Source organism: Eucalyptus grandis, chromosome 6, assembly GCF_016545825.1.
Source record: "Eucalyptus grandis isolate ANBG69807.140 chromosome 6, ASM1654582v1, whole genome shotgun sequence".
Lineage (NCBI taxonomy): Eukaryota > Viridiplantae > Streptophyta > Magnoliopsida > Myrtales > Myrtaceae > Eucalyptus > Eucalyptus grandis.
Genome location: NC_052617.1, coordinates 30,446,502 through 30,459,225, shown reverse-complemented (window position 1 = coordinate 30,459,225; position 12,724 = coordinate 30,446,502). Strand labels below are relative to the sequence as shown.

Sequence of the window (12,724 nt, the reverse complement as noted above, 5' to 3'; positions counted from 1 at the left end):
TTTTATGAACTCAAATGATACGCATATTCATTTTCCCAAACAAAACATATTGATGCTTTATTTTGTGAATTGAACTCATACCTGACTAATGAGTATTCTTCTATAGACAGAACTAAAAGTATCATCAATGGATATTTTGCATGTTTTGAAAGTGAAGCTAGGTCAAAGAGGATTGAAGTACAAACGTCGAGTCAAGAGAAGCAATCCATGACCACTGGACAAAAAATGATGAGGTGACTAATTAAATTCCTTCTTTCAAAACGCTAACTCATCAAAAAATGATCAGGTGACTAATTAAATTCCTTCTTTCAAAATGCTAACTCATCAAAGGTGAGTTTGGCAACCATTGGTGGAGATGCGCGGGTCACATCTGCTTGGGAAAAAGCCAATAATAAAGGGCAATTCAGATACAGGGATATTTCTAGGCCTGCTAGTCAATCCTCGTTCATGAAATAAAAATGGGAATATTCTAAACTCATTAAATGACATAATTGAAATTTATAAATTCAAATGGAGCCGGAAAGAGAAAAGCTTTTAAAAGGGAGTTCTTTTTCTTTTTTCCAAGGGGGGTGTCACTGTCCATCAATGTAAGAAGAGAGAGACTAAATTCCTTTCCATATATTCCATTCAACTGCAGCACCCCCTCACTTTTCTCTTGCTATCATTCCAACCATTCCCATCAAGAAACCACCATTTATCACATCCCTGCCTCAATCCTCTTATTTATTATCTATTTATTAATTTCTGCTTTTGAATATGCCTTTAAAGATAAGGAAGTAGTACCTGCTCTCTCTCTCTCTCTCTCTCTCTCTCTCTCTCTCTCTCTCTCTCTGTGCACTCACTGCATTGATCCATAAATATACTTTCTTTCTCTTTTCTCTAGGTTTTGCCTTCAAGAGAGCTTCAACCCAGAAAAAGAACTTTTGTTACTTTCTCTTTCTTCTCTCTGCATTCATTCATTTTCTTCAATTTTTTTTTTTAATCCCTCACTGGGTGCTCTGGAATCTGTCTATTACTTGCACTGATCTCTATTCAACCTAGAGAGATCCTACGAAAAAAAGCCTATATTGTTCCATCCTCCTCCTCTTCCTCAGTCTCTCTTCTTTTCAAACACACCCATGCAAATCATAAGGCACTCATGATCTAATCACAACCTCTATCATTCCATTGTCAGCCTTTTATATCTCCTGTAGACACACCCTCTCTCTTTCTCACCGATTCTTCACTCTCCGGTTTCCAGTTGCTTTGATTCTCCTATTTCCTTGTTAGGACTCTCTATCATCACTGATCCCTTGTCACATTTTCCCTTCAAAATCCATAACTCTCATTCCCATGTTTTCTAGATCAGGCCCCCCGATGACACCCCCACCAACTTTCCCTGATCTTTCCTTGCAAATTAATCCTCCAGGTGTTCCAGATTCCGGGAAGAAGGTCGCAATTTATGATTGCGATGATTTTGCAAGGAAACCATTCTGTAGTGAAATGAGCTCAACCACTGACTCCGCAAGCAGTGGGAGCGATTTGAGCCATGAGAACAATTTCTTGTCACAAGAGAGGAGTTTTAGTCATGGTCATGGGGAGCCCACGTTGAGCTTAGGATTTGCAATGGGCGATGTCAACCATTCAACCTTGCAACAACCACCAAGAAACCTCAATCATCACCACCATCCTCACTTATACAGCCGCGAGTTCAAGCGAAGCACTCGAGTTGGGAGCAGTGTAAAGAGAAGTATTAGAGCGCCCAGAATGAGATGGACCACGACTCTCCATGCCCATTTTGTTCATGCAGTCCAGCTTCTAGGCGGTCATGAAAGTAAATCCACGCACACATCATGAGTATGCTTTCATATTTGGACATTTCTTGACTTAGCCAAAAGAACGCACCCCCCCCTTCCCCCGAAACCAAAAAAAGAAAAAGAAAGGAAGACGAAAAACAAGAGAAGCCTCGCCTTTTTTGCTTATAAACTCCACTTGTTTTGACTCAGAAAAAGGATATCAGAAATGGGTCGTAAAGAAATTTAATCCGATCGAATGTGATTTTACAGGAGCAACCCCAAAATCTGTACTGGAGTTGATGAACGTGAAGGATCTAACCCTAGCCCACGTGAAGAGTCACTTGCAGGTGGGCGTTTGCTCTTTATATTTTTCTTCTTTTTTTTTTTTTTTTGGAGAATTAGTTTCTCCATATAGTCTCTTGATCTCATGAATTGTGAATGACATTTATGGTTTCTATGAATTTTTTTTTTTTTTGTCCTTGTTGTATTTTATGATGTTGCGCATTTGTGGTGGGTACTGGATTACAAGAGGTAAGGACAAAGGGGTATCTACAGAGCTCTCTCTCTCTATAGCTAGAGGGCATTAATCTTAGCATTGTGGACTTCAATTTCTCTCATTTATTAATTTATTTTCTATTGTGGGTTTTGATTCTCCATGCAGATGTATCGAACAGTGAAGAGCACTGACAAAGGGTCGTCAGGTAATTGTGGATTAATTCTCCTCTAGTTGCGGATCATCATATTTATTTATCCACCTTAATTTTTCCCACGTTTCCTCTGAGAGAGCTTGTTGATCGGAGTTAGCTAGCTCCAAATGAAGGAAAGAGAGGAAAAAACTCAAAGAAAAGATCAAAAAAGAAATGGGTTTTGAGACTTGGGAAACTTGTACATTTGAACGGGTTCACTCGCTGAAGAGAGGATTTTTTAACTCTTTGCTTGATAAATGTTTCAGGTCAAGTGCAAACACTAGACGTCGGTACAAAACATGTAGAGGCAGGGTCATTATCTTCTGAGAAACACGAAGACTGCGACAACTCTTACTCTCTCAACCCATCATCCCAAGCAAGTTTCAAACAAACGCAAGGGTTAGTTTGCTTCTTCATCTGAAATTTCAGTGCATTTGATGAAAATAAAATAAAATAAAGAAGAAGAAGATCCACATACATTGACATAAATGTGCCTCCTGGTGATGGGCAACGTAACTGTGTCGTGTGTGAAAAATGGTGCTTGTTTTGTTGTTGGTAGTCTAAATAATTGGATGGAGAAGCTCGAACAGGCGCATTGAGTTTGATGAACACAAAAGGTGCCTTATTTTTAGATAAGGCCATCTTTTTACGTGCTTGGCCTTTATGATAAGCACAGCATATTTATGGATTAAAAACCCACATTAAGGTTCCAATGCATGCTTTAAAGTCAAGGGTTTTGGTTCAAATCTCGAAATCACTGAAATCCAACGGGCGTTTGGATGCTGACAAGGGGTTTAATTCCTCCAATAAGCATGTGTCGCCAAGCAAGTTGAAATCTCTCACTTTTAGAAATTTATGTTTCTTCTTAGACCTAAGACCGCACATACAAACCATCAAAGTTTACCAGGTTAGGCTACTGTCGTCTTCTTCCGTGCGTGACTCATATTGCTTACCCTCACTCAAATGAATTTATATCAGTATTATAACTATAATTATTGAAAAGAATTCTTCTATGCCAGTGTTTTATAACTTGTGCGTGTTCCTGGTTCGTTCTTGGTGACCAACTAATCGTACATATCTCATCCACCGAACCCGGCTTGTGGAATTTTTTGCATCCCTCCAGGGTATACCAAATAAATATCCAAATATCAATTGCAACTAGATTCGTTACATGTCTAAATCATCGAGATTTCTTTAACTCTTGGACCTTTGTGCAAGCAGAGGTTTATTGTGGTTGCAATCAATGGAGACAAGCGGAACAAGTGAGTCGGATCATGAAAATGCTTTGACATATGATTCCCACTTCAAAGCAAATGACGCCAAGGTAAATAGAAAAGAATCAAGGGAGTACCAAACAATGTCTGGTCCAAAAAAAGATACCGCTCCTTTTAAATTTATCTTTTCTCTGTTGATAGCTTTCATTTGGGGTCAATTATTTTATATAGGTGGACGGACAAAAGATTATTGATCGACGTATGTCTGAAGATGCGAAGGAAAGATTGGACTCGAGCTCCTTGTCACCACCTCCGGAGGATGCGTTGGTCAATCTGGAGTTCACTCTCGGGAGGCCAAGTTGGCAAATGGACTGCACCGAATCTTCGCCCGAGTTAACCCTTCTCAAGTGTTGATCCATCCATCAATCAAATTGATTACCTGCTTTAATTATGAGGAAATGGACGAATGAATTATTTGAGCCTGCAATATTTCGTACATCCATGCACTTGCTTGGTGATTTCCTTGAAATTTTGTCTCGATTGATGGGAGGAAGAAAGAACGGTAGACATGACTAAATATCACGGACACTCGCTAGTTTCCGAGAGTTTACAAGACAAAGCAAGAACTCAATTTTCAGGCGACCTTTATTATTTCTCTAGTCTTTTGCCTAGTATGTCAAATAACATATGGCTTTGTACGAGGGGAATTTGTATAAATAATTCACTGTCGTGACGGCGATTCGAACCACGGTCCATCATTGGTCCCACTAAAAATTCTCTAGCCATGACCTGAAGGGTCGCGTCCAAAGGTGGAGCAATTTGGTTGTGTTTTCAATCTTTCTCAATTTTCGCACCTCAAGGTCTTCAACACCTTACTCGAGCCCACGTCCCCCATCCTGGCCTTTGCAATAATTTTGGGTTGTCCGTTCCTGGCGACGTACTTATATTTTTATGTGTACTTAAGTAAAAAAATTGAAAAGAAAAGAAATTGGGTTATAAACTAATATAATTGACGGTTGGGGTAGTTACTGTTCCTGAAGGACTATACATGGTCTATAATGCGAAGGTCCATTAAATAAACTCAAATGATCTCATAAAGGGCGCAATCTCATTAAGTATATTGAAGCACGCACGACCTTAGAAATTTTTGAGCTTTTACCTTCCATAGATTTACATTTTAAAATAGGAAGAATAAATAGTCTATTCGTGGATAAGTATTGTCTAATATTCTGTATGCAAATATTAATGGATTAATTTAATATCAACTTCAAATCATGTCCACGGAGTTATGGCATCAAGACTAAGCCTAGGGCGGCCACTCCCATCGAGATACCCCAGATCGGAGGAGGTTGCTTAAGGCAGGCCACCTCAAATTGCATTTATTTTCTGTGTGTGTGGTTTTTTTTTTTTTTTTTTTTTGGGGGGGAGGGGGCGAGAGAGATTGTAATTTTATTTTAATTTTCTTCTATCATAAATTACTTTCTAAAACGGTTTACATGTTAGAAGGGGATGGCCGGCAATTTCAAGTCAAATGTTGGAAACTTTTAGCTCGGATACCAACTAAGTATTGATTGCTCGAACATCTTCTTTAGAAGTTTAAACTGTTAAGGAATGATGCATAATATACATTTAGATCCTGATACTATTAGATGATTGTCACAAAGATGGAAATTTCACATTCAGGCTACAATTAAGAAGGCCCCAAGGAGACGCCTGAATTTCCAAATGAGCCACCTCTCCATACCAAATATGTTAGAACTCTGTAACCTACAATGTAAAATGAAGGTAGAATAAATGACTTCATATAGACTTGGCATAGACCTCCATGTTTTTCCATGCTGGCCAACCTCGGAACTACCTAATCTGGGGTGTAGTTTTGACTTTGAAAGTAGTTGAGATATAGGTGCAATGTAAGCAAAAATCAAGGGAGTCAGTGTTATGACAACTATATTTTTTTTTCCGTTCCCAATTGAAGGGAACTTTCTCTAAACTTTATTTTATTAGTGAGTTACATTATGGACACCATCCACATATATATTTAACTAAATATAAATGTAAATGATGCCCATGTTTGTAAATAACAAAACAGAAGTGTGGTCGGGGAAATTTTTTTCAAATCAGAAATTAAAAACACTTTAACTCATTCCCGCCATACAAGTTGGACGTCATCGGTGCCATAAAGAGGAGAATGTCTACCTTCATCAGTAAACAGATTCACTAAATTTCTCACCGACATCAAGTGAGTACATCAAGAAACGGAAAACGTCGCACTAAAACTTTTTCTTTTTGCCCTTTCAGAGGGTGGGCGAGCAATCGACAGGAGGCACCCCCTCCAATATCATCATTGCGGTTTTGTCCGAAGTGGAGGGGAAAGTGGTTCTCTCACGCAGGATTACACGATGTACATGCACGAAAGCTGAAGAGACTCCGGACAATTCAGAATTTTCGGGGGTGTCCCAATGGAGGACACACATTTTCTTGCTCCCCCATCATGATATCTTATCATGTTATTCCGTGAGAAAAGATTCTCGACAAAAACCGAAAGTACGTACCTTTATCTTTTGGGTTTCTAAAAATCCTCCACACAACGTTTGGTCCACTTTTGCAATTTGAACTTTGGAGCTTCTTTCTTCATTTTGTTCAAGTGATTGTTCTCCTTATTTGAGATTGGGGCCTCTAGAATTGGGTAAAATTATTTCTTAAAATTTAGACGCATCAAAAATAAGAAAATTCAACAGCTCAAATTAGTTTTTTTTTTTTTCATTTTGCTTTTCTTCCCCTTGCATATGCTCACTACACCCACCCACATTGCATTATGCATGACCAACCTTAACCATGTCCATCGGAGCCTCTGCCGCCCCATTGACACTTGCATGTGCCTCATGATGAGGCCGACATGGCCATCGGCTCGTCCTTGAGCCCCCATTGCCATTTGTGTACGTGTGGCCTCCCTGCCCCCACCCCCTCTCTCTCTGCCCTTGCGTGTCGGGTAGGCCTGGGCTCGCAACCTGGATCAAACGTCATTAAACTTAGTCTAGGCATCATTGCTTAAACTTGGTGGTCCCAACCCACTAAGCCTGTCCTCTGTCCTTTTAAAGGACAGAGAACTGGACCAGCCTTACTGGAGATGTTCGAGGCCGGTTAGCAATGCCAGGTGATCATGACCTTGGTTGTCAAGAGGTCGCAACCACCGGGCCCAACCTTAAAGAGAGGGAGAGGGAGGGCTTCTTAAGTCAAGCAGGGCGCAATGAGAGCGAATGGCAATAGGACGAGGCTTGATGATGGAGCTGAGGTAACAAGATTAGTGTTGCTGGTGTATCAGTAGCAAAGAGGGAGGAGGAGAGAGGAGCGCGGAGGGAGTGTACTTGGTATGTGGTTTAAATTCTTTAAGGACACATGCATGTTTTGATCCAAGTTACCATAACTTTAAAGGACCCCGATTATTTTGCTGGATCTTATATTGTACCTGGAGACCTCATTATTGGACCGTTTTTCTATTCTTTGCTTGCTTTTCAAGTGGCAAAAATTTACATGACAAATCTTTCAATTATTTGAAAAATCATATCAACACCTTCGTTGTGATACGCGGGTATTTGACCTAGTCAAAAGGCCAACAAGAAAGGAGAAAAAGAAAGAGGAGGGGGGTTGAAGAGTCAACGAAGAGAAAAAAGGGGAGGGGAAGGGATGGGGGACACTCGGCAAGACAGAAGGCCGAGACACGACCGAGGAAAGAAAAGAAATAAAAAGAGAAAAAGAGACCACCATGAATAAAGGGGAAGAAAGAGAGAAAGACAGCCATGTCACTACCCTTATTCATTTAAGATTCCGGTTGTGACATCCACAATGGAGAAAAATGTTACAATGTACAACTTTGCCAAAAATACATTGTAATCATCCCAGCATCGCTGCGATGATTCTTGAATAAGTATTATTTATGAAAGAATTTCATGAATAAGTTTGAAGCAAGACAATTAAGTATAAGATTATCAATTGAGGTCCCCTTGACAAGATGTCCCCAATCTAATAGCTGAAATTAATCCAGAATCTTAGGTTGATCTAAAGGAAATAGAATAATGCTGCTAATTAAGGAGCAATAAAAGATCCAAATCTTGACACTATCCAAAGTGGTTAGTGTAAATGAAAAAAAGTAGTCGAGATTTTGTTTCTCCTCCTCTCTCTTCTCTCTCCATCGTTGTCTTCAACCTTCAGCAATGGGAGGATTTGAGCTAATCTCACCCACCCCTCCATTTGTTGTTGATTTTTCAAGTCTTCTTGTTATTTTTTTTCCTTCTCTCATGATCTAGATTTGGGAGCTCTCTTCTATAGTCTAATTCTAAATCTTAGAGTTTGATCTTTCATAATCTAATTCTAAAACTAGGAGTTCTTCTCTCCCAATTTATATTTGAGAGTTCAATAATGTCTTTAAGGATTCAATATTCCTGTACTCTGTCTGTGTATAAGTGCTCTAACTCCAGTTTCAAAAATGATTGCAGGAGCTATGATGTCATGCTAAACAACGAAGATTTGCTCTTTTGAAAGTTAGATTTGTGTTTATCTGACCTATTTTAGTTGTCTCTGCATGGTGACGGTATAGAGGAAGTTGAACTCAAATGCGTACCACCAACTAGCAACGCCTTAGTTATTAGAGAAGGAATTTTTAGTGTATGCTCATTACTAATGATGATATAAGATCCAATGATTGATTGCCTCTTATTTTGCTTGATAGGTCCGTTCTTATGGATACTATGATGATCCTCATTATTTTCTAGATTTGACTTTATTTTGTAGTATTTTGGCCTTTGCTCTTTTCAATTTTCTTTGTCATAAAACTTCACGTGCTTCTCATATATGCTTTTGAGCAATAAATACAATTTTCATTTAAATAAAAAAAATTTCAAATCTCAGGGGCATGTTTGATTATTGAGAATTGAAGCCATTGGAGTCAGAATTTAAAGCTTCCCTTTTTGAGGAACATCTGGTTGATTGGAATGGAATCAAATGAAAATTACCAATAAAAATGCCGCATTACTAAGGGTGATTGGTTCCGGGGTGGGTAGATTCCAAACTTGGACCCTGTACTTATCTTGTTATAACTAGTTTCTCTTTTTTTGGACTATGTGTCCTGCCATGTTTGCATTGGAACTTGTTCTGTAACCTATTCTGTTTTTTCGGTCTAGTTCCAAGGTCTACCCTGTTTGCACTGGAATCTATTTTGTAACCACTCAATATCCTATACAGCTTAACTACTGGGGTTTACCCCAGTGGCCACCCTTCTAACTCGGAAGGGGAGGTGTGGGGGGGTTCGAATCCTTACATTCTCGGGGTTTGGGGTGGGGACGAATTAGTTTCAGGAGTGGGTTTCGACTCCCACGCCCTGCAAGGAGGCAGAGCACAAGTCTAAGAGTGAGAGTTAGAATAGAACTAGAGTAGGACCGACAAAAAAAAAAAAATCCTATACGGCTTTGAATTTTACATAAATACGTGAGAAAACAACGTAACCCTTCTAACTTGTATTGAAACATTAAGCACATATAATCAATAAGTACATGAATTTTTTTGACTAAAAAAAAAAAAAAACTAAAGATCCACAAGGCTAATTATTATAAACAAACATCACAAGTAAAATTCCTAACATTGCATAAACTTTAGCAACAAACATTGGTCTAATATTAGTCTCATTCCCACAACTACTATAGGAAGTTGTTCATTTATCTAAAACGGTTAACAAATCTTCTCTTAACACTAGTAAAATCCGGTTCCAAAACTAGTCTAATCGGTTCAGGACCTGGGCGAGCTCTTACTTGGAAATTGGGAACCGGACCAATTTCAACGGGTTTCCAAAAAATGGAACTGGTTCCTGAAGTAGTTTAAAGAAACCTGCTCTTGGACCTATTTTTCGGGTGGTCCAATTTGGTTTTCGGGCCAACCTGGTCCAATTGCACACCCCTATGCATTACTACGCATGAGGAGAAGTGGAAATGAGTGGAAAAAATGGAATAAGTCAATAACAAGGGCAAGTTATATAAGCGGACTATTAAATAAACCTTGGATTTGGTAACAAAAAAATTTAGTATGGTGAGCACACTTATCTATTTTGCTATTTTGTAAGTGCGCCTGGCAAGTGTTTTATAGCAAGAATGATTGAAGAACCCTCAAATTCTGCAGTAGATTGTTTACAAGTGGGTCAGTCAATTAAGCAGTAACTTACCCACGAATATGAATTTTATGATCCTCATATCTAGTATCCGATAGTAGAATATCGGTGCTATAAAATGTTAGGAGTAAGCCCAACAAGCACTTAATAACTCATTGATGAAATAATGATTGTACCATCCTTCACAAGTGGGTCCGTTTATCGTTTGCAAGTTACCAAATAAAAATTAAACGTGACATTTCAAAGTTCCTCAAATTGCTGGTAACTTATGGCTGTAAAAAAGGGCTACTCTTGTAAATTACTTATTTCGAGTGTAAGGTACTAATTTGAATGATTTAAAATGACAAGTTCTTACTTTGTTAATAACTTACTAATTTTGAAGAGGACCTACAACACTTATTTCAAAATTACTAGTGTCAATGGTAAGTATTTGTTTTGAATGTCAAAGTTCTACGCATGTAGATAACTTACATTCCCCTTTACGTTCGTAAGTTCGTTATCCTACTGATAACTTACTTCCTTAAAATATAGTTTAGTTATTAATGGGCCTATATTGTGCTAGGCTTTCTAGAGGTGAGATTTTTGGTCATCACAAAACAAAATGACATGATAACTTTCTAGAGGTGAGATTAATGGGTCTTCACGCCAAAGGTTGGCCAGGTTGACATGTCTATGTCATGGATACTTGCTAGTTTCCAAGAGTTTACAATACAAAGTAAAACTGAATTCTCAAGCGAGTGCAATTTTTTTCTTTATTTTTTGCCTAGTATGTCAAATAACATATGGCTTTGCACAAGGGGGTTTTTGTATTAAATTCGAACCATGGTCCAAGGTTCAGTAGCGGTGCCGCGGAAAATTTTCTAGCCATACCATGAGGGATTGAATCCAGTGGCGGATCAGTTCGGTTTTGTTTTCAATCTTTGCCAATCTTCTGCACCCCAAGCTCTTCAACATCTTACTCGATCCCAACTCCCTCGTCCTGCAATTTGCAATAATATTGGTTGGTTTGTTCATAGCGACTTACTTTTATATATATATATATATATATATATATATATATATATATTGGTAAAATGTAATAATATATTGAGTTTAAACCAACAACCAACATTATACACAAAATTCGGCTCCACAAAACTTGCACTCAAGAAGACAACAAGTCAACTTGAGTGGAAGGGAGCCGAATGCAAAAAGCCGCTAACAAAAAGGGTGGCAAACAAGGAAAAGGCAGGCAAAACCTGCCCTAGCAAATAGCAACAAAAGAACAAAAACCGGAAGTAGAATCGTCAGCTAACGTCGAACCACATCCAATCCGAAGATCGGAAGATGGCAGTGGAGAGAACAGGTTCAGCAGCCTATGAAGCAGCATACGACTGAGGAGTCAAAGGCCTCCACTCTAAGGACTAATAAGGATTTGCTAGAGTAGAAGAGAAGATGCAAGGATCAAAACCCCAGTTGCGTTGTAATCTTCTGTTTCTTGGGTTGTCATCAACATTCTTGAACGTTAAAGTCTTGTCCTTGACAACTTTAATGAGATGATTTTTAACAATCGGAATCACCAAAATATGATTTCTGAACAGGATTTCGTTCCTAAATCTACTTACTTATATTTTATGTGTACTTAAGTAAGAAATTCAAAAATGAAACAAATTGTGTTATATCTTATAAGATGCTTGCTCCAAATTAACCCAAATGACCATTTATCAAGAGATACACAAGATTCTCTTTGTACTTAGTCAAGGAAATAAATATGACCTCATAAAGTGCCGTGACCTCATTGAGTATATTAAAGTTCGTACAACCCTAGAAATTCTGGATTTTTTACCTTCTGTAAATTTAAATTTTAAGATAGGAAGAATATAAAGTCTTCAAGGACAAGTTTGTCCAATGATGTGTATGCAAAGATAATGAAATTAAATAAAATCAACTTCAAATCATGTCCACGGACTTATTGGTATCGAGACCAAGCCTAGGGAGGCCACTCCCGTCAGGATACCCCAAATTGGAGGAGGTTGCCTACAGCAGGCAACCTCAAATTGCATATATTTGTGTGTGTGTTGTGCTTCCCTTTCATCCATGCTCCTGAAGTCTAAAAAGGAGGGAGGGAGAGAAGGGGAGGGGGAGTGGATTAGGGGTTTTTGGGCGTGAGCCTGGTGTTTTCCCCATTTGTGAGTGTGTTCGTGTTTAAGTCAAGTTAAATGATAACCCGGCGAATTTGCGTCCTTTGATGAATTGTTGAATTTTCAACTCTTTAAGAAAGGTAATTGAAGTTATAAAATAAATACCTATATTTAGAAAATCGTGATCCATTATAGCAGTTAGATTCTATTCTTCTTTTGTCATAAATTATTTTCCAACAGTTTATACTTTGAAAATACGGCTGCACATTCAGCAATTCCAAGTCAAATGTTGGAGATTTTTAGCTCAGATATTAACTAAGTATTGACTACCCAATCATCTTCTTCAGAAGTTTAGACTGTAAAGGAGTTATTTTCATAATAAATATTACAATTTGAAACGGTTAGATGACCGTTGTCACAAAGATAGAAATTTTGACATTCAGTCTTACAATTAAGAAGGCTTCGAGGACTTCACTCTTCAAGGCACTCCTATAAGCCTGATTATGGGATATGTTAAGGACATCCTTTCAGCTCGAATGGCAAAAAAGAGACTGTCTTCCTAGAGGGTATAAAAGAGACATATGTGGGTTGGACAGCCCCTCCCCATGGTTGGATCAAGCTCAATACCATAGGTGCTCTAAAGGCAACCGTGGTCCAGCTTCAATAAGTGGAGTTCTCTGCGATGACTCAGGTAACTGGCTTGCAGGTTTTGCCCAACATGTAGGAGTGTTATCTTCATTAAAAGCTGAACTTTCGGGTATTCTTTTGGGCCTCA

General features: G+C 38.6%; 1 protein-coding gene across 1 annotated transcript; it reads left to right on the top strand.

Annotated features, from left to right (window-relative positions):
* Positions 1-1,060: 1,060 nt before the first annotated feature.
* Positions 1,061-4,213, top strand: LOC104449366 (probable transcription factor KAN4). Its single transcript, XM_010063500.3, has 6 exons — positions 1,061-1,813; positions 2,046-2,122; positions 2,437-2,476; positions 2,728-2,860; positions 3,683-3,785; positions 3,907-4,213. The coding sequence occupies exons 1-6, from the start codon at positions 1,333-1,335 to the stop codon at positions 4,087-4,089; spliced, it is 1,017 nt and encodes a 338-aa protein (XP_010061802.1). The 5' UTR covers positions 1,061-1,332; the 3' UTR covers positions 4,090-4,213.
* Positions 4,214-12,724: the final 8,511 nt, after the last annotated feature.